This window comes from Chionomys nivalis, chromosome 1 (genome assembly GCF_950005125.1).
Source record: "Chionomys nivalis chromosome 1, mChiNiv1.1, whole genome shotgun sequence".
Classification (NCBI taxonomy): Eukaryota; Metazoa; Chordata; class Mammalia; order Rodentia; family Cricetidae; genus Chionomys; species Chionomys nivalis.
The window spans coordinates 131,500,911-131,524,073 of NC_080086.1; the positions used below are offsets into that span (position 1 = coordinate 131,500,911).

Sequence of the window (23,163 nt, forward strand, 5' to 3'; positions counted from 1 at the left end):
ACACAATTACTCCTGGCAACGCCACTCTACTCCCGAGAGAACGTTGAGCACCAAAGATACTCCACTGGGAGCTTGTCTTCTTGGCAGAACTGGCCTTTGGGTTAAGAAAAGCCCATACCTCAACTTCTGACAAAGATACAGAATATCCCTAAGTAGATGAAACAGGATTGTCTTATCCTGCCAAGACAGGGTAGGATAGTTCTAAGAATGGTATGTCAGTTATATTAGGCCTTAGCCAAAGTTGGTTGACTCAACATTGCAAACGAGACTTTGGGTGATTGCCCAGGTAGTCAGTTGTCTCTGTCAATTGTTGCACATTTTGGATATCTCTCGTTTGTTAAGTAATATTTATTCCCTTCTCAGATCTTTGACGGAGTTGAAGATTATATAATTGTAGTTACTCTCTATGTTATTTAGACTCCTTGAGATAGAATGTTTAGCAAAAGTTTTGTTCTCAATATTGTTTGTTATATTTATTATTTGTTATTATTGTATATAGTTGTATTTGGTTTAGTTCTATCTTATTTAGACAAAAGGGGGAGATGTAGGGATATAGCCCCACCCACTGGGGGCATGTTCGCCTTGGGCTAATGTTTACTGATAAATCAGCCGGGCGTGATCCCAACAGCCCTTTTTGCTCTGCTTTTCCTGTTCTCCGCAGGAACCTGTGGTCCTGTAAGTCTATTTCCTTATCAAAGCTGTATATATTTTTATAATCTGTCTGCATTCATTTACGCCGCCACATAGTAAATGTCCAACATCAGAAGCCCAAAGACCACAAGAGAAAGAAGATGAACTGCCTCTCAGAAAAGAGGGGAAAGAAAAGAATAAATGAAAAGGTAAAAAGAGCAGTTTATGATGAACAGAAAAGGGAAACATTAGATAAGCAGTGGATATGTTAATGAGTAACATACAGTGAGGATGTGGCAGGTCAAGGAAGAGTTCTAGAAGTGAACCTGCAGCTGAAAAGTAGATGGGGATGGGCTAATGGGCATGGTACAAGGAGGCAGAAGAGACCTTTGGATGCAGAGGTCCCTGTTCTTGTCTGACAGAGAACACTTTACTGTTTTCCAGTATTGCCTCCATATATAGAAATTCTGCAAAACTACTGTATTTTCCATTTCTGGGGAAGCTTAAGCTAAAAACAACTGCCAACCTCTCAAAGTGGTTATTACCAATAAGTGGCCCTCCATCTCATACCTTCTTCATTATACCAAGTAGTAAAATTATATAAGTTAAGAGGCATAAAGTAAGGCTAAAAGATTAAAGACAAAATTCATGCTCCCATCCTCCATGTCAACTTCTTTGTGCTCAGGCCCTATAAATGCTTTTAAGCTGAAGAATCAATAGTCCTCTGTCAAAGCTATTGCACCTATCTACACACTTTCTGTAACAACTTGTTTCTTTGGTTCTCTTCTGCCCTTAACCTTTGGAGTCAGTCAATCACAACTCACCTTGAGAGCTGCAGCATGGTGAGACATGGTTCTGCCCACCCGCTTATCGCTGCTATACTGCTGGATGTCTGCAATCCACTCCTCACACTGGGCCATGATCTCAATTCTTTTCAAGTAAAAATGTTTGTGAATAACCTTGAAGATACAAACAACAGAACAGAGCATGTCTACACATTTTAATAGCAACGTTTGTAGCATTACAAAAATAAAATATTTTCTGGTTTCACATGATCTATGTTTTATATGTTACAAATCAGAACATCAGATGGCATACACCAAAATACTCAATTCTATAGCAGCAACAAAGGATATCCAACACTGCTCCGATACTCAAGTAACGCCATCTAAAGAGCACTGGACATGCATAGGGCAACAACATAAAGTAAATGGAAATAAAACGGTAATAGGAAAAATATCTTCAACACACTAGCAAAAAAAATGTTTGCCTTTAGAAGAGAATTCAGGGGTTGGAGAGATGGCTCAGAATATACTGTTGTTACAAAAGACCTGTGTTTAGTTCCCATCACCCATGTCAGGAGGCTCACAACCACCAGTTAACTCAGGCTCCAAGTGGTTTCTCTAGGCATTTGCACTTATGTTCGCACTCCCAACCCCACACAATAAAAACAAAGAAATCTTTTTGTTTGTTTGTTTGTTTTGTTTTTCGAGACAGAGTTTCTCTGTGGTTTTGGAGCCTGTCCTGGAACTAGCTCTTGTAGACCAGGCTGGCTTCGAACTCACAAAGATCCGCCTGCCTCTGTCTCCTGAGTGCTGGGATTAAAGGCGTGCGCCACTACCGCCCGGCAAACAAAGAAACCTTTAAAAGTGATTTCAAAGAACATCTGGATAAATAAAGCTTTCTATTTATCTATTTATTGTGGGTATGCACATGTGTCATACCACACACAAAGGTCAAAGGCATCAATCGGTTCTTCTTCTAGCATGTAGGTTGTATCAGGAATTAAACCCAGATAGGCAGGCTTGGTGGAAAGGGCCTATACCCACTGTGCCAGTTAGCCAAACAGCACAAGTAAGTATCAAAGACAATCATATTCAAACCAAAATGAAGCCCTAGCTGTGGCATTCTTACTCATTAAATTGTATCCTCTGGGGCTGGAGAGACGGCTCAACAGTTAAGAGCACTTGCTGCTCTTGCAGAAAAGCCGGGTTCGCTTCCCAGCCCACACTGAGGCTCACAACCACCCATAACTCCAGTTCCAGGGGATCTAATGCATTCTTATGACCTTTGAAGGCAGCATGAGTACAGGTGTTCTCTGTCTGTTTCTCCCACGCACATCTAAACAAAGCTTTCAATTGTATTTTCTAGTTAATTTATAGATGAATTTATTTTATAGTGCTAAATTCTCATATAGTATCTGCACATCCCATTTGGAAATTTCAAAAATATGAAAACTGTTTTGATACATAAGCACTAGAAATCTCTTTCTGATAAATCAGAAAACAGATGTGAATTTTGGTTCAGTTCCTATATTGTCCTGTATACTGTCTAAAGCTAGATATCATTTTAAAGGCATGGGAACTGAAATAAAAAACTAGTACAATTATATGTCATATTTAGTAGTTTTTGAAGCTGATGCTCAAGGACTCATGCCCATAACCCTAGCACAGGAGGATAAGATGTTGAAAGATCCAAAGTTCAAGACGATCCTTATCTACAGAGCAAGTTGGAGGCCAGCCTGGACAGCAGAAGATGTTACCTCAAAAACAGATTGATAAAAAATGAAACAACAATAACAAAAACCCTTCCCATGTAATAAAAATACCCAGGAAATTCAGAAAACAACGATCACATTAAGATAGTCAGTATCCAATGGCAAAGAGTGCCAATTTTAACAAGTTAGATTCAAAACGATGATAGAATTATTGTTTCAAATAACATGTACTTAGTTTTTATAAATCTCACTCTCCCACTGTACCCTTTGTGCTTATTCAAGGGGGTAGGAATCTAATTATAAATGAGTATATTTCAGTGTTTCAAATATATTTTCAGCGCTTTACAAAAATACAAAGAAATATTTTTTATCTAAATTAATTTCTTTTCATGCAGAGCACACACCAATGTAACCTCTACCTGTACATAACAGCACATCATACCTGCCAGAACGCCTGTACTTCCTCTCACCACACTGTCCCCACGCCCCATGCCCACACTTGTTATTAAACCCTGGACTCACACATACAACCCAAGTGTTCTATCACTAAATTACATCTCCAGCCCTCATCCTAACTTGCTTAACAAGCTAATTCTGTTGACCTTTGAACTTTACATAAGTGGAATAAAAGGCAGAGAAGAAAACAAAAATCAAGATTCAGCTTTATACATCATTGATTTTGGAATCCGTGTTACAAACATGAGAAATATCAAGAAGTTTTAACAGCTCAGTACCCAGAGTGCTGAACAATTCATGTATGATGCAAAGGAAAAGAATATAGAAAAAAAAAACAAGAATATAGGTCCTCCAAGAGAATTGTATTTATCCTTGATTTTTCTCAATAAGTTGGCAGATTGCCTAATAACAGGTGACAGGCATTGCACAATGAATTATCTTAATGTGAATAATTTAAGCCGAATTAACAAATAGATTATGTCTAAGGGCTTATATACAAGTATACACAGATATGTGCATTCACAATCAATCTCCTATAACATGAGATCTACTATCTTCTTTAGCCTTTCAGGTAAAAGGCAAACCTCTGGATATGTGTGCACACTGACAGGTAAACACGCGTAGTAGTAACAAAAGAAGGAATGTTCCTTTTACATTCCTTCAGATCACGCTCATGAGCTCTACCTGAATAACAGAAATAACACTTACAGGGTTCACAGTGTTTAAGAATAATATTGCCGGGCGGTGGTGGCGTGCGCCTTTAATCCCAGCAGAGGCAGGCGGATCTCTGTGAGTTCGAAGCCAGCCTGGTCTACAAGAGCTAGTTCCAGGACAGGTTCCAATGCTACAGAGAAACCTTGTCTCAAAAAAACCAAAAACCAACCAACCAACTAAACAAACAAAAACCCAGAGCTGTTTTCTTACCTTTACACACATCATGCAAAAGTAAAAGTTAAATATAATGTTCCAAGATAAAGTCCAGTGTCTTTCAGGATGCATGTGGTTTAAACCTTATTGCACTTTGTTATTAGTGATCTTAGGATTAATTACTAGTTATAATAAGTACTGTAAGCTTAGCATATATAACACTAACAAATTATTCTCAAATGTCTTTCCAGTGTTTAACTTTATCCAACATACTTCTTTAAAGCATGGTGAAGGATTTCTGATTTGTTCTAGCATTGCCCATTTAACCGTTGCTTGTCGGATGTTTCCATCGTATTCTCGAGAACTCTGTGTGCCACTGGGAGTGCCTCTAGACCGTTCATATCCTGGTTCATTAAAGTAAGGCTCGGCTACTAATATAAGGGACTGGACAGAAACCAACACCTGAAGAAAAGAGGAAATTAAAAATAGTTATTAAGAGACATTTTTGCTGCCAGTAAATTGCTATCCTGTTTGATCTTTAAGGAGTCTCTATTAGCATATATCTGGCATAAAATAAATAAATAAAATATTAGGGGCTGGAGATACAGCTCGGCAGTTAAATCTGCTCTTCTAAAAAACCCGAGTTTGATTTCTAGCATATATGTGCACATACATACACGTAGGCATAACATCCATATACACTATGGTAGTTGAGTCATGATTATCAGGGTAAGCTCAAAGCCAACCAAGGCTACACAATAAATTCCAGAATGCCCTGGGTTAAGGTATGAGACCCTTGTCTTAAAAAATAAAATTAAAAAACCTACAAAATTAAGTTAACCACACTAAAACCTCATATAATTATCTATTTACTCATTTATTTAAAGGAAGTCTCTATGTTGCGCTGACTGGCCTAAAACTAGCTGGCTTTGAATTCACAAAAATCCTGCTGCCTCTGCCACTGCCTTAAACAACACTTATGAATCTTCTGTTAAAATTGGCCTTACTCTTGTAGAACATTAAACCAGTCAAGCCCTACTAACAATACTCACAAAGAAAACCTAATAAGGGAACTTTAATTCTTATTTCAACAGAGGTTCATAAAACATTACTATACATTCTCATTGGTAAGATAGATTGATAGACTTATGCTTCTAAGACCACCTCCATGGCCCTCATATTTTTTTTACTTACTTTCAATTTTTTTTTAAAAAAGCTTTTTTATATTTATTTATTTATTATGTATACAATATTCTGTCTGTGTGTATGCCTGGAGGTCAGAAGAGGGCACCAGACCCCATTACAGATGGTTGTGAGCCACCATGTGGTTGCTGGGAATTGAACTCAGGACCTTTGGAAGAACAGTCAATGCTCTTAACCTCTGAGCCATCTCTCCAGCTCCATTACTTTCAATTTTTTGAGACAGGGTCTCTCACTATGTACTCCTGGCCGTCATGGAATACACTAAATAGATCAGGCTGGCCTCAAACTCAGAAATCTGTCTACCTCTGTCTCCTGCTGGGATTTAAGGTGTGTGCCACAATGCCTGGCTTCACACTTGTAAAAATTTCACATTAAATAAATAACACAGATAAAATAGACACCCAAAACACCTGACCCAGCAGTGGATATGGTTACAACTGATATGGAGTGTTATTACAGCCAGCATTAGCAACCAAGGGAAACAATAACACCTTAACCTGAGCAACTGGGAGATAAGATAAACACAGCTTAAAAAGTTTATGAAATTAATTTAGAAATATCAATGAAGGAGAACGATTTTCTTCTCAAATCTGATACTTCCCAGAGAGCCTTTTAGGCATGGTTAGTTCTACCGTTTATTGTCTTTCAAATATATCTCCTCTCTCACTTACATGAATAGGCTCTATTACTAAATTTTTTACAAAAGGAGAGAAAATTAAGTCAAATTCTTATCACAAACCTATAATTTAAAATCTATTTCAAGAAAGTAATTTTCAGATGAGACACTGTGGCCCCAAATGTAAGTTCAAAAGTTCTTCCATCCAGGTGAGTGCTGCATGCCTTTAATTCCAGCACTGGAGGAGAGGGAGGCAGACCTTTGGACTTTGAGGACAGCCAGTGTGACCCAGTCTCAAAAAAAACTGAAACTGAAAGCAAAACAAACTTAAAAAATACATAAATAATTCAAATTTTTAGTATATTCAGTTTCAAACAGGTAAATCAACTAATAGAAATTTACTTTCATGTTTCTCATCTAACAGAAACTAAGATTAAGGAAAATAATCTTTTAGGATAGGTCAACTTTTAGTAGGCTTACCTGGTGATAATTTTTGGTTGTCTCTTTTTAAATATAAAAACTGTATATTTGCATTCAAAGTATCCTATAACAATCATGACTAACTACTGTCTCTTAATTAACAAGCATTATAGTGAACACACACGCTTACCATGTGACCCGTGGCTAAGTCTAAATTATTATAAAGTAATAACAACAAATGATATCGACAGATTTTATGTGCTTAACTGACTTACAAAAATACAAACTCTGAAGATTATTCAATCTTATATATCAAATGCTCTGAAAATAGGAGCTAAACTCTTAAATTTTATGAATTACAGGACATTAATTTTGATCATCAGGTAACTAAAAATTCTAACTATCACCACACTATAGCTGAAGAAGTGGGTAGTAACAACAGTGTATTAAATCTGATGCACAAGACAGGAGACATACATAGCTATATCCCCTTAATGCAGCACACTGTATTTTAAGAACCTTTGGAACAATTTGTTTTCAACAAGTCTAATGTTTGTTTTATGTCCTAACTTCAGACTCTAAACTCTCCAAGAGACTACTATATTTGCTAGTTAGCATTTTCTGCCTTTTATCTTTCTGGACCATTTTCTATGTTTTATTTTTGGTCACTAATTTCACCTGCAACATACACAGTTCTTAAGAGTGTAAGTAAACTGTCAGAGAAACTTTGTTTACTTGCAAAAAGCTTGATGTCTGAGGATTCCACTTCTCTTCTGGCCTTCCATGCCACGTGTTTAGGATGCTTAAACAAACCTGAAGGGAGAAAGACATAAACAGAATCTAAAGGAGTGTTTGATAGCTAACTGTTCCAACTAGAAATAAAAAACACGATGCTCTCAAGTCAAAGTCTATCTAACTCTGTGAAAGCCTAGTTCATCTTCAGGTGTGAACAAAACCCATGTGGTATTACAATTTCTTCATAAGGAAAACTTGCCGTCTATACATCCATATCTGCATAAATAATATGTATCATTTTCGTCATCTAGTTCAAATGGGTCTTCAACTAGCTTTGTAGTAGATGTTTCTGATCCTCTTGCCTCTACTGCTCTAGCATGAGGATAAGAGGGATACATCGCCATACCCTGTTAATGCAGCACTGGGTATTAAAACCAAGGCTTTGGGCACGCTAAACAGGTTATGTAACCAATGGAACTATGTCACTAGCCCACCATAACAGGCATCTTAATGAAAAAACAATACTTTTTTTTTCTAAAAAACCAAAAACTTCTGGTGCAATTTAAATTATTTGTATGTGTATGTGTGTGGACATGCATGTGGAGGTCAGGAACAACATGAAGAAGTCAGTTCTCTCCTTCCACTATGTGGGTTCAGGGAAAAAAATTTAGGTTGTTGGGATTAGCTGCAAGTAATTAGCTCCAAGTCACTTCACCAGCAACCATATGTATACAGGTCCCACTGAAGCAAAGGGCACATGATCAGTTGTGAGGATACCTGATGTGGGCCCTGGTGCTGGGAATCAAACAGAGGTCTTCTAGAATAGCAGTATGCGCCCCCCCCACCCCCCCCCCCCCCGACAGGGTTTCTCTGTGTAGCCTTGGCTGTTCGGGAGTTTGCTCTATAGACCAGGCTTCAGAAATCTACCTGCCCCTGCCACCCGTGTGTAAAGGTGTGTGTCACAATCACCAGCACAGCAGCCCTCTTAACCACTGAATCATCTTTCCACCCCCAACTGTGAACTTTTTTTTAAAAAAGTTTTAAGATTTATGTGCACACACATGTGCAGGTGCCACAGAGGCCAGAATTGTCAGAATTTACATGTAGCTGGAATTTACAGGTGGTTGTTGAGTCACCTCTAAAAGGACAGGGCTTCTCTGTGGCAGAGTGCTTACTCAGCATGCATGAGGCCCTCCATATGACCCTAGAACTACAAAACTAGTGACAAAAACTGTATATTTGTGTAAGTCATGCAACAAAGACACTTAGAATACTTAGACATCAGGATACTGGTGTCTCAACCCCTCATCCTCACCCATTCCATCCTATGGAATGAATTGCTTAGGTAAATTCTTCTTTATACAGTATTTGTGACCTGGGATCTATCAAGAAAAGTTAACGCAGCTACTTCAGTTTCTGTCCCAGAAAACCTGTTCTTTGCTTTCTAAAGAATATAAATGGTGCCTCTGTTAAACTTTATGCAAAAAAACTAAAAACCTAGTTCCACTTCTATGATTTATTAACTGATAATGAGGATGAAAGAGTGGCATATCTCATGTTAAACTGGTTGAAAACAAAAGGGTAAAGAAAGTAAAACCTTGGAGACGTCTTTGATTAAAAGACTATTTTTAAGAATTTACTATTCTTGGCCAAGATCAAAACACTGATGACAACTTATGCTGGAGTGGATGTGGGGTAAAGGGTACAATGCTCCACTGTTGGTAGAAGTGCAAACTGGTACATCCCCTTTGGATATAAGTATGGCAATTTCTGAGAAAATTAGTAAACAACCTACCTCAAGACCCAGCAATACTACTTTTGGGTATATACCCAAAGGATGCTCAATCGTGCCATAAGGACATGTGCTCAACTATACTCATAGCAGCATTGCTTGTCATAGCCAGAACCTGGAAACAACCTAAATGCCCCTTGACAGAAGAATGGATTTAAAAAAAAAAAAAAAAAAAAAAAAAAAAAAAAAAAAAAAAAAAAAAAAAAAAGGGTGCATTTACACAATGGAGCACTACACAGGAGAAAAAAATAACATCTTGAATTTTGCAGGAAAATGAAAGGAGCTAGAAGACATCATTTTGAATGAGGTAACCTAGACACAGAAAGACAAATATCATATGTACTCACTCATAAGGAGCTTTTAGACATAAACCAAAGAAAACAAGCCTACAATTCATAATCCCAGAGAACCTAGACAACAAAGAGGACCCTAAGAGAGACATACATGGATCTAATCTACATGGGAAGTAGAAAGAGACAAGACCTCCTGAGCAAATTGGGAGCATAAGGACCATGGGAAGGGCAGAAAGGAAGGGGAAAGGAAGGAAGGAAAGTATAGAAAATCATATAACTCAATAAAAACAATAAAAAAATTCCTATTCTTTCTTGGGGGGGGGAATGGGGGTGGCTGAGAGAATTTCTCTGTGTAGCCTTGACTGTCCTGAATCTCACTCTGTAGATCAGGCTGGTCTTGGACTCAGAGATCTGTCTGCTTCTGCATAAATTTGCTATTCTTCCCACCAAAAAGTATCTGCTTATGCGTGTGCCTAGTGCCCAGGGAGGTCAGATGATAGCATTAGGTCTTCTAGAAAGTGGAAGTGCTCCTAACTGTGAGCAACCTCCATAATTTCTTGTCCCCTCTGTGTGCTGTGATAACCATTAATGAATAAAGAAAGTGCCTTGGTCTGATGATAGGGCAGAACTTAGGTAGGCGGGGAGGACTGGACTGAATGCTGGGAGAAAGAAGGGCAGAGTCAGGGAGATGCCATGGAGCCTCCACCGCCAGAGTAAGACATGCTGAAACTTTAGCTGGTAAGCCACAGCCACACGGCAATACATGGATTAATAGAAATGGGTTACATTAAGATGTAAGAGTTAGGCAATAAGAAGATAGAGCTAATGGGCTAAGCAGTGATTTTAATTAATACAGTTTCTGTGTGATTATTTTGGGGCTAAGCTAGCTGGGCGGCCAGAACAAACAAGTGGGCCCTCCCCCCAACATTTTTGTGGTGTTTAAAGCAACAAAACTCAACTTACTACTAAAATTCTACTAAAATGTCCAAAATTATATTGAAAAGTGATAATTATTCTTTTAAAATTTACTTTAAAAGGTTTATAGTCTTACGAAATGATTTCTGTTTTAAATAAAACTTTTTATTTTCAGAACTGAACCCAAAGCCATGACCATGGTAGGCAAACATGATCTATCACAGACCTACTATTTTCCAGGCCCAGAAATAATTTTAAATTACATTTCTTTGTCAGATTTTTTTAATAGTAAGAATGAACCATCCTATTGCTAATTAAAAAAATGTGAAAATAAGTTTGAAAAATCAAGTTCCTAATTCTGTGTCCATGGACTGTAAGGGGGTTTAAGGTGGAAAGATGAAGTTGTGAACTGTAAAGAGGACAGTGGTGCAGATCTGACAGCATCTCTGCTGCTCAGCTGTGCTCAGGCATTCATGAAAAGATGACCAGAACTGAAGATATAGAAGCAAAGGAATCTTCCAAATCAGACACTGGTTATGCTGTACTAGGAGCAGGATAGGTCCATGGAAGGTGTCAATTGTAATGTTTCACCCTTTTCTGTCTATGCAAATAGAGGAAGCTAAAAATGAAGAAAAAAGGAAACCGCACCAAATTTTGTTTGAATCACAAAAAAACCTTCAGATCAGTGTGGCCTTAGAAACAAAAAACCCAACTACCTTACCTTGCCATCATTATAAAGGTTGGGATTGAAGCGTACACTATGACCCCCAGTTGTTTCTAGGTTCACAAGAGGAGGTGAGCTAGGATAATCTTGAGGAAAATATACATCAAACTCAAAGCAGCCGTTTGCGTAGGGTGTGTCCGCTGGCCCAGTTATAAGAACCTGGTATGTACATAAACAGAGAGACTTGTGACAATCACCTTCATCATGACCTTAGCATTGCAAGAGAGCCAGTGCACAAGCCTGGGCAAAGAGTAGTAAAAGAACCATAAATACAGTATTCGGAAAAGGTTTCTGATTAGGAATGGATTTTTATTAGCATCAAGAAAGTTTATCTGAATCTTAAACTTCTTTTAAAATGTAAAGAGTTTTTTTCCTGAGAGTTTTAAGAGTTATAATCAACAACTGAACTCAAAGCATAAAGGCATTTATTTTCTCTGAATCAGATAAGAGAGAAAAAAATAGGAGTAGGAAAAAGGACTGCAATGTATTGAGACAAAAAACAGTGTAGAGAAAAATAGCAAGAGCCAGTAGTCGAGTATAACAACTACTGAGCTTCACCTGAGTCAGTTAACAGATGCAATGACAAAGGAGGCCATCTGCAGTGCAGAGCTACAAGGAGGCCACAGGCAGTAACTGACTTATTCTAGAGGTTCTAGGCTGGAAGTCTTATATATATAACACAGTGCTCCACTGTGTGACTCAAGTGACTGGATAGTGTCTGTTATGCAGTAATGGCCAAACATGCATAGTCTATGACCTTCCTACAGAAAAATTATTCAGAAAAATCAAAGCTAAGAAAAACATCTCAAAAGAAGTCAACAAATCAGTAATTTTAGCTGTCTGAATTTAGCCTATGAATTAAATCATAAATGTAAAGATTTTCTCACTATGAATCAAATATTTGGTTTTTCTTTCTTTTTTATTAACAAATATTTATTATGTATACAGTATTCTGCCTGCATGTATACCGGCACACCCAGGAGAGGGCACCAGATCTCATTATAGAGGGTTGTGAGCCACCATGTGGTTGCTGGAAATACAACTAAGGACATCTGGAAGAACAGGCAGTGTTCTTAACGGCTGAGTCATCTTTCCAGCACCCTTTACTTTTTCTTAATACAGTTTTAGCTCAGACTTTATAGTTAGACAGATCACAATGTTAAAACAGAAAAGTACAAGTTATGTTGTATCACTATGACCTTATTAATAAATAAATAACTTAATGATATTCACAGATTTCTCATAGACGAAAGACCTTTTCTGATAAGCAGTCTATAAAACAAGAGTGTGGCACCTGAGAATACTTTATCCTCTTAACTACTCAGCACTGAACCCTCTGACACTATGATTCAAAACTATGAGAGGTCACACACAAGAGAGGCGTCTCTTCTGGTATCTTCGAGCCTTCACATGCTGTCTCACCTGCACATCCTGAACTTAAAACACGGCTCCTTTCCTGCCATCCTAAGTGAAATGTAAAATTCAGGCTATGTCTAACGCTTTCTTTCCATGAGTACTTGAGTAGCTGAGGAAGGCTTTCTACCTTCATGATGTCAAGTCGCTCCTCATCACAGCGTACAAAAACACTGGAAGACGATGATAGAGGCAGTGAGGTTGAAAGCGTCACCGCTTCCTGAGCCAGACGGCGGGCTCTGGCAGCACTATTGGCATCATTGGCATTTTTCACCTGAGACATGTAGTGGTAATTTACTTTAAAACCCAATTTTCCATCATCATCTTCAGAAACCATCTCAAATGTATCTAAAAGGAGACAGAAAACCGAAGTAGATTACCAGTATGGAAAACGGTTGTTGTGATACAAATGTCACAAAGAAGCCTTGAATCTCTTCTTCCACCATAATGGAACTGCTAAAGAGTGCCACAACACATCCCTAGCTTGCATGAGATCTTGGGATCAAGCCCCAGGACTGCAGAAAGTGAAAGGAAAGTCCACTATCTTCATGCTCTGCAGAGCTCCACCTGTGCTTTTATTTGTGTAGATTGTTCTAGGGCAGCTCTTGGAGTTAGGAAGAGAATGTTGTGTCTATACACACAGGGACCTCAAGTCAAAGATGGCAGAAGCTTCCGTGTGTGTACAGAAAGTAGAAATCAGGTCACAATCACATTTTTAAACACACACGAATAATTTTTGAGGCAGCATCTCAATATGACACAGGCTATCCTTAAAATCATAATTCTTCTGCCTCTGCCACCAGTGTAGTGGAATTACAAGTGAGTGCCACCATACCTAACTCAAGTCTAGAAATCTCTCATTTACCTGCATACACTTAATCATCACTGCCAGAAGGGTGATGATGACATCGTAGTAGATGAGAAATTTCAACTTACCAAACTGCAACTTCTTCATGACAGCCACATATTTTTCTTCAAGTGATTTTAATACTGATAAAGGTTTGGGTTTCATAGCCACTTTCTTTGAGTATTCACCTAGTTTTTTTTCTGTAATTTAATATTAAAAGATAAATAACATAAGTATAGGTTTTAAAACGTTTTTATTAGCATACACAAATTAAATATAACAATAGGTTTCATCCATGTATACAATAATGAATTCTGAGTCAGGTGTGGTGATGCACACCTTTAATCCCAGCGAAGTCAGGAGGCAGAGGCAGGCAGATCTCTGTGAGTTTGAGCCCAGCTTGGTCTACAAAGCTAGTTCCAGGACAGCCATAGCTGTTACACAGAGAAACCCTGTCTCGGAAAAAAGAAAAAAAAAGTGTATTCTAATCATATTCCATTACTGTCTTGATCTCCTCCCACAAATACCTTTCCTCTTCTCAATCAGCCCCCATCCCTTCTTCTCTTTCTGTGTGACATTAAATTGAAAAACAATCCACTTCTACATTCAGGCTTTTATTACTAAACTTCTATCACATTTTTCAAAACCATCTTCCTATTTTATCACTTTGAGGAAATGAAATTACTTTTCTCTTTCCTAAACATAAAAATGGGCAAACCCCTCATTAACTTTTAAACAGCACAAGTAAAGCAACAGACACAAAGTCATTGCTTTCTTCTAGGACTAACACATGGAACACAGAAGTTCTGCAACTTCACACATCTGGGGAATGAGAGATAAGTTGGGGTAGGGTGCACTTCTGAGGCAGAGGGTGGCCTTGAACTTGTGTTAAGTACTAGGATTATGGGTATGTGTCATCACGTGCAGCAACCTCAATTTACTACTTCCTAACAAAATGATGCTTTTGAATTCCATGACTTTCAATGAGAAGGAAAAAAAAAGAAATTAGTATGCATGTCTTTAAGTTACTACATTTAGTATTAGCATATGTAGTAGAGATAAATTTTTATTTATTTATTTAGTTTTTATTTTTATTTATTTATTTATTTTTTGAGACAAGGTCACATTATACAGCCCTGGTTAGCCCAGAACTTACTACTACCAGCTAGCCTCAAACTCAGGGAGATCCATGGTATTAAAGACATGTGCCACCACACCTGGCAAAGATAAATTATTTTACACTGAGAAGATAGTCTTAACTAAACTGACAAAGAACAAAATCTGACATAGAGTGAACTTGTAAGTTCAAGAACTTACCTGAAAATGGGGAAAAATACATTCTGACTTGCTAGATAAAACATGGTTTGTACAAACGGGGTAAAAAAAAAAAAAAATCGCATAAGACACTACTGGCCTTGATTGGCTTGCCGCAGACTGGTGGTGGCTGCATGGACGATCTCAGCAGTCCTCTGGATGTCTGGGACCAGAAGAGTAAGTCCTTCTGGTTCTTGATCAGGTGCATCTGGTTTGACTCCTGTTTTAACATTTTCCCTTTTAGATCTGTTTAAAAAAAAAATGAAAGAAAAACATGGAAAGAAATGCAGGCAAATTAAGTTTTAGAACTGCAAATAAACAAACAAACAAATAAATTACTTTAATTCAGTAACAGTGGTTAAAAATGACAGAGTATATGTTACGCTTGTCACATGTGATAAGTAAGAAGCTCAAGTCACATTCATTACTGCTTCTAAAGCCCTAGATTAATCCCTAGAATAACAAACAAAGTTATGGGTAGACTGTTCCTGCCTAGTTAAAAGACAAAAAAATAAGCACTACATAATTATCAAGGTAAACAACCAAATAAACATTTAATTGTAAGTACCCAGAGGTTAATAAAAGAAAAACACTTCTACTCTTGTAAATTAGTAAACTCCTGTCTTACAAAACTTTGGAATCAAAAACTTCTTGGCAATTTAAAAATACTACTTGTAAGGACAGGCTCCAAAGCCACAGAGAAACCCTGTCTCGAAAAACCAAAAAAAAAAAAAAAAAACTACTTGTATTTGACTGAATATGCTAATTTCTGAGAACAAAAGAATTTAGTACTTCATAGTAAAGAGTAGGCTCAAAAATGGGTCTCTTACAAGACACAATAAACAGCTGCTACACACCTCTAATACCATGTGTTATAACACTTCAAAGCATCACTTCACTACTTCTTTTCAGGCCCCCAAATTATCAAATTATCACAATAGCATGTGTCACACAAGGTTTCAGTATAAGATTCACTAAAATCACAACTAAGTATTTCTTTTTCTTCTATTGCAACTCTTGACAAATAATATTTACTTAATAAGTAACTTTATTGTTTAGATCTTCAAAACAAATTATCATTGTTAATGAAGTATAGGTTTCAAAATAAACAACATAGACAAAGATACATGAAATCTTTCTAAGGCACAATCTAAACTCTATAGCACTTATTTTTCTATATGAATACCTACCAACAAAAAGACTTTACCATTATATTAAAATATTTCAGAAAGAAGGCATGGAGCTATAGAGAAGTTTTGTTGTTGTTGTTTTGAGATAGGGTTTCTCTGTATAGCTCTGACTGTCCTGGAACTCGCTCTGTAGACCAAGCTGGCCTCCTCCCTAGTGCTGGGATTAAAGGTATGTGCCTGGCTGAGAATAAATTTTTAAAATCAGCAGAATGTTGAAGAATCTAACAAAATAGTATGCCATCTACACACAAAAATGAACCTTATCACACAGACAAATTTGCTCAAAAGTAACTCCTTGCTTAATTATAGGGAGACAGTAAGTAGCAAACAAGCCACTCATGAGGTAAACAGCAGCAAAAAACTATAGCATTAAGGCTTATGCTCTGTACTTGGTTCCAATGTGTCAAAACCCACCAGTATCCACAATTAGTCTAAATAATGTCATCTACTATCTCTCACCTGGCAGGACAACCTAACTGAAAAGGTACAATGTGTCACTGGATCATTGTCCTTACCGTCCCTCTGATTTAAGAAGTCACAGAAAAGAAATGGCTGCTTTCCTTTGCCACCCAGAAAACAATTCAGCATGTTTTGGTACTGTATACCACTTCAGCACTAGCCTCAATGTGTGTACATGTATATAAACATTTGTGTTTACCTATAAGCAGAGAATAGGCACTGTTTTAAAGCTAAAATATCAGATAATTTTACTTCGAGAGTCAACCAAGACTGGCCATTTCTTAATGAAGAAATGATTCTTGTAGAAAAGCTCAAATAGGCTGCCAATAGTATCTACCTAAAGTCACACCCAATTTCAAATGCTGAGGATCAAGAACAGTACATTACAATAGGCACTCTTAATTTACAAGGATTTTTCCCTCCCCAATTATAAGCGTCATTAAGGTTAGAAAATAGAAAACTACTAGGAGACTGGATTATAATAAGGAAGGAATCAGGAAGTTATTTGAGAAAACATTCATGTTTGTAGTAAAAATTAAATGATGCCCCTAAGCCTCAAGCAGCTGATCTATTGTACTCTCAGAAAAGATTTTAAGCTAATGTATCTTACCATGCTAAGAAGATATAAAAACCAAGTTCTTTTGTTTATTTCTACAGAAGTGTATTTTCTTTTTGAGGAAACAAAGCCTTCAGTGTGGAAAGTGAACTGCATCGATGCAATTAAGTACTTTATTGTATTTACCAGTGTGACATAAAAGTTATACTGGGGAAATCACTCGTTTTTAATTTGCACTCCTGAGTATGGACAACAATTTCATAACTGTAATTTTTGTTTGTTTGTTTCAAGATAGAGTTTCTCAGTAACTATGGAGCCAGACCTGGAACTCGCTCTGTAGACCAGGCTGGCCTTGAACTACAGAGATCCATCTGCCTCTGCCTCCCAAGTGCTAGGATTAGAGGCATGTGCCACCATTGCCTGGCTTCATTGCAATTTTTAAAGGAAGATTACTGACAGGCTATTGTAAGAGTATTAGCAGGATAGTAAGCTTTATGTTTTTTAAACCAAAATTAACTTTTTAAGCAGTTCAAGAATCCAGAAATTTAATAAAATTTACACCAAGTTCATAAAAACAATTATTTCACATTGAAGATAAAATGGTAGACTCAGAAGCATGTTTTCAAGTTAGTTTTACTTCGACAGTTTCTTTGTCAAAAACTTACAAAAAAAAAAAAAAAAGACTCCAAATGGTGATGGGATTTTCACATAGAGGATGGATAAGCACTGCCTGCCTATCAGCAACTGTAGCCACTAATGTCTAATAGAAGTCCTTGTCTACAAAAGCTGCAGGTTACTGTCAACCCATTATGTAGGCCCAGCTCAGGAAAAAAGGCCATACCTTAGCTCACATCCTGAAGTCTGTGTGAAAAGCTATTTGGGTTCAAGGCACCTAGCTGGAAGAAGGCCTCTGAGACTGACAATGGATCCAACATGGTAAGAGCAATCAGCGACGGCCGCTACCATGGCATCCGCTGCTCTGTGCATACGTTGAATCTGGTTGTGATCACTGCCCTGAAGAAATACGAGGAAGCAACTGAGGTTTCTACTATCACAATGTACACATTTTCCTCTATGCTGTGAATTCCAACTGAGAAGCTAATAAAGTAAAGTTTGGCTCTGTAGATAAAATCTGAGCTAGGATGTGAGCAAAATGGGCAAACCTGTCTCAAAACAAAAAGATTTAAAGAACAGAAATAAAACCAAAAAATTTCTGGGGCCAGTAAGATGGCTCAGTTGGTAAAGGTACTAGTTTGGGCCTGAAAGCCTGAGTTGCACAGTGGGGATTCACAAGGTGGAAGGAAAGAAATGAACTAACTCTATCCAGCAAATCACCCTGACTGCTATGTTTACCATGGCGCATGCATACCCACAAACAAACACAAAATAAACAAAAGTGTTTTATATATATAAAACTCCAGACCTCAACATGATCATATTGGCTTCTACTAGTATCACTGCCAAAATCAAGTCAGATATTACTCTACTATATTGTATCAGAATTATGTGACTTTATAATTCAGAAATAAAACATACTTAAAACAGCTATTTTCTTAGTAGTGCAAAAGGAAAACAAACTCATTTTTAATTCCCTAACTTCTGTTTCTAAGATGAAAATCCCACAAAGTGAAATAAGCATTTAAAAGCACAGCCACAAGAAGGAGCTGCCTTAAAGGTTCAGGACTACTGGAAACTAGCACCAACATTAAGCCATGAAACAATAACTACACTTCTTTCCTTAGTTGTAAAGCCCTTTGCCAGAATTATAGTTTAAAGAAAATTAAGGTCAAAAGTAAATAAGATGTTCGTTAAAAAAAAATTACCGTAGATAACTATTTGCTTCCAGTATCTCCAGAAAGCATCAAAGTAATTGATAAGACATGCCTATAAGTAAGGAAAGGACCTCCGTGAGACATGTCCCATGATTAAGTTAAAGCTTACATTTTAGTATTTCTTTTCAGTTTTACTTAAACTCTCTCTAACTTAAAGAGCCAGTTGAATTTTTAATGATTTAAATGAAGGGGTGGGGTGGGCAGACAAGCAACCAGGCCTTGGGAAGAATAAATAAGTGCCACTAGAAAGCACTTAAAACACAGGCACAAGGAGCCTTTTTAGGTCCAATATATTAGGTTCTGAGTATCACCAGATACAGTAATGGCATTGTGTATGTGCAAATGGAGGTGCCACAAATATATCGTCACTAGTTTACCAAGGGACAACACAATTTAACCTAAAAGAAAGAGTGGGGTTTGGGATTAGTGCAGTGGCAGCAAGGGTTCAGTCCTCAGCTGGGGTGGGAGGATGGGGAGATAAACACCAGCTTCACTGTTTATAACACTAACTAAAAAGTATGACTGCCAGGGAGATCTCTGTGAGTTCCAGGCCAGCCTGGTACACATAGCGAGTTCCATGTCAGTGAGAACTACACAGTTTTAAAAACAACAACAAAAACAAACAACTGTTGACAGACGAACCTAATGTTTTAAAAAGGAATGAATAAAGATATGGCTTTGCAGTGGGACTGCATTCTAAGTCTCTTACAAGTCCATCGAGGTGAGTTTGTTAAGGAGAAAGGACAGATATGTTGTGGTCTTAGGTCCAAAATTCTACTGTGCTGTGTTACAGGACAACAGAGGGGAAAAAAAAAGCTGGTTAGGAATTCCTGGAGGCGGGGGGGGGGGGGGGGGAAGGTCCAGCAAAGAGATGGTGATGGGTTGGGCTAGAGTGGTATTTGAGATGGAAAATCATGTTGGAATTAAAACATTTTTTGTGTTTAAAACCATATATGTATGTGCATAACAACCAGCAAGTATCCAGCTCCAGACTGGTGTTTAACAACTCATCTCATCTCTTTCTCTTAAAAAAAAAAAAATGTAAAAAAAACTTATTTTTTTGAAATAAAAAAAAAGATATGGCACTATCTAATGCTTTTTGATTAAGGAATCAGGATTTTTATGTTGCAAGCATAAGAGGCAGAGGCACAAGAAGCTAGGATAGTTTTCTCAAAAGAAACAGAAGCAGGAGTTGGGGAAAGAAAAGCTTTGACTGAACTTTTATAAGGTCAATTTTAAGGGAGCTTAAAGTAAGAGAAACAGGTTTTTTTGTTTTGTTCTGAATAGAACAGGTCAAATAGTAAACTTCAGTTGATTTAAAAAAAAAAAAGGGAGAGCCCAGTAGTGGTGGAGCACGCCTTTAATCCCAGCACTCGAGAGGCAGAGGCAGGCGGATCTCTATTGAGTTCGAGGACAGCCTGGTCTACAAGAGCTGGTTCCAGGACAGGCTCCAAAACTACAGAGAAACCCTGTCTCAAAAAACCAAAAGGAATGGGATATCTCTGCCCGCTACCTCCCCCCATCCGCTCGCCCATACATAGTTTCTTCAGGTAACCCTGGCTATCCTGGAACTAGTTCTGTAGAGCAGAATAGCCTCAAACTCACAGAAACCCACCAGTCTCTGCCTGACTCTGCTGAGATTCAGGCATGCACCACCAGTACCCAGTACTTTTATCAACATTTTACTTGGGTATGATGGATTTCTTCTCACAAAGGCCCTGTGAGATTGCTAAGAAAAGTGGAAATTAAGAATGCTCACTTGAGGATTGCCAAAGAAAAGTTTTACATTCGAAGCACCTTACACTGAATGTCATGTGTATTCTACTCTTATAGCAATTAAGCCTAATTCTGATTAGCAGCAAGTATCTCTCTCAAGTTTTTGGTGAAACCATGAAATACTGAATACTGCAGAATATGATTATTTAGCTACTATAGTCCAATAGTTAATATTTGCACAGAGCTAGAACAAATACTGCTCCTGCCTCTGAAAAGTGAGAAAAAGTTCACATCTACTCAAAGGGGAAACAGAGGACTACAGCTACACTTTGACTCCACTGTGAGATTACACAGGCTGTAGGGACCAGCAGAAAATGAATCCCAGGCTACCGGGTAGAAAACAAAGGGGTTCAAATATCTTCACAGTATAAGTATTTTGTAGGTAACAAAATGGCCTTTACACTAGACACTTATATTTCTATTCAAGTGGAAATAATATGTACATAAAGCACAATAACTATCTTATCTACACTCCAAAACAGAACAGAGGATCTTCTTTTTGAGCAGTAGTGGTGAGGTGGTGGAATCCATCACTCTGGTGCTAATGCTGTCCTCGTACTTGCAAACCCCGTCTTGAACTCCCAAGCAGTTAGGAGAAATGTATCATAACATATGGTTCTCTCTCTTTTTTTTTAATTTTTATTTATTTTATGTGTGAGTGAGTTTTGCCATATGTATGTACACTATAATTGTGTCTGGTGCTCACAGAAGCCAGAGAACAGTGTCAAATCTCCCAGAATTAGAGTTACTGATGGTTGAGTCATCATGTGTGTGAATCTTGGCTCTGTAAGAGCAGTAAATGTTCTTAACAATTGGGCTAGTTTTCCAGCCCCAAAATATTAAGTCTTAAAAATATGGTTTGGTACTCTACTAATTAAACGTTATAACTAGAGTGCATATCAATTGAAATATACTACCTTTTAATGACATATCACAATTCTAAATCATAAATTCTTTAGGGAATGAAAATGAATGGATACACAGAAACTAAGAGAAAAACTGTAATAATCTGTGTGTATGTGTGTTTTTTTTTTTTTTGTTTTTCGAGACACGGTTTCTCTGTAGCTTTGGTGTCTGTCCCAGAACTAGCTCTTATAGACCAGGCTGGCCTCGAACTCCCAGAGATTCGCCTGCCTCTTGGGATTAAAGGTGTGCACCACCACCGCCCAGCAAATAATCTGTATTATTTCATGTGTCTCCAAAGATTATCAATAGAATAGGGGCTTTTTTTTTTTTTACAGCTTTTTATTTTATTTATTGTGTATGTCTGTGTATATGATGTAAACATAAGTGAAGTCACAGACATGGAGTCTTCTCTCTGGCATAGAGATGTTTTATAAATTAGTTCTTGGGTTTCTCTTCAGATCGTATACATTTTTTAATTGTAAAAATAATTTTAAATTCATTACTTACATTTAAATTATTTTTCTACACTATAAATAACTGGCCCAAAATTCAGTGTTCCCCATCACTACTGTTTTGATTTGGTATGATAACAAACCTAACAGGTCTTTAGAGGCTAAGTTTAATTTAGTGAATACATTGATTACAGTATTAGGAGTAAAAAAAAATTTGATTGTAGCACTCCAAGTCACAATTTTTATGGACCTACCTATCTGTAAAAGATGGCAAGTTGAATTCCAAAAGTCCCTGACAGCTCTGACAATCTAGATAACAGAAACAAGCTACTTATCTGTGATGTGCCTAGAAATGTATTATAAACTAAAAGCAATAGATTCAAATTTGGTATTAAAACTGCTTGAGATATAGCACAACACATTATCATGTACACTGATTTTGTTTTGAAGCCATCTTAAGTTTTGAAGTGATCTTAAGGACTGAGCCATCCCTCCAGCCCCTATTCTGTCCGAGAAAAAAGAGAACTAATGTAATGCAATTTGATTTAAAAAGAAAAAACCCAAAATTGCCATTTCACATAAAACTGTATTACTGAGGCAGAAATTAAGAGGGATGTCAGGGAGAGGGAAGATGGCGGGGCAGACCAGAGCGAAGACAGGCTTTCCTAATAGCCTGAGAGACCAGATTTAGTTTCAATTCACTAGAATGTGACAGAGCTAAACAGACAATACTCAGGAAAATCACAGTTTAGGGGCAACAGATCAGCAGGAATGCCATAGCTTTCTACTGACTCAGCAGGCCCCCAAAGTCCCTTTGCTGGCTCAGCAGATGCCACCCCTCAGGGCCCACCAGCCTTTTGCTAGCTAAAGATAGCTTTCCCTACCCTGCCACCAGAAAGTCCCTAACAACTGTACCTCCCACCAATCAGCCCCCAGACTGATCTTTCCTTTTTTGTTTGTTTTTGAGACAGGGTCTCATTCTATAATCCGACCCAGCCCAAAACTTCTATGATAATGCTGGGATTACATACATGTACCACCATACCATCGTCAAGCAATTTTAAAACTGTAGATCTTACATAAGAAGTTAGGGCTGACCCATGCACGGTGTCAAATGCCTTTAATGCCAAGGTTAGTCTGGTTTAAACAGCAAGTCCCAGGTGGGTCAGGGTTACAGAGTAAGGTCCTATCTCTAAAGTTGCACCAGCAGTTACTACATTGTATTGTGGCAAATGAATGTATACTAGACCATCCCAATCACGAAGCCTGG

General features: G+C 37.7%; 1 protein-coding gene across 10 annotated transcripts in view; it reads right to left on the bottom strand.

Moving 5' to 3' along the window:
* Positions 1–23,163, bottom strand: part of Birc6 (baculoviral IAP repeat containing 6) — a 195,994-nt gene that overhangs the window by 10,747 nt on the left and 162,084 nt on the right. For 9 of the 10 annotated variants that reach the window (XM_057783178.1, XM_057783186.1, XM_057783161.1 and 6 more), the window contains 7 exons: positions 14,823–14,968; positions 13,498–13,608; positions 12,692–12,909; positions 11,146–11,307; positions 7,425–7,502; positions 4,724–4,912; positions 1,455–1,589 (listed from right to left, as the gene is read on the bottom strand). In XM_057783178.1, coding sequence (XP_057639161.1) covers positions 1,455–1,589; positions 4,724–4,912; positions 7,425–7,502; positions 11,146–11,307; positions 12,692–12,909; positions 13,498–13,608; positions 14,823–14,968 — 1,039 coding nt within the window. Of the gene's footprint in view, positions 1–1,454; positions 1,590–4,723; positions 4,913–7,424; positions 7,503–11,145; positions 11,308–12,691; positions 12,910–13,497; positions 13,609–14,822; positions 14,969–17,768; positions 17,942–23,163 lie in introns of those variants that run through there. The other variant, XR_009057854.1, reaches the window with a different exon arrangement.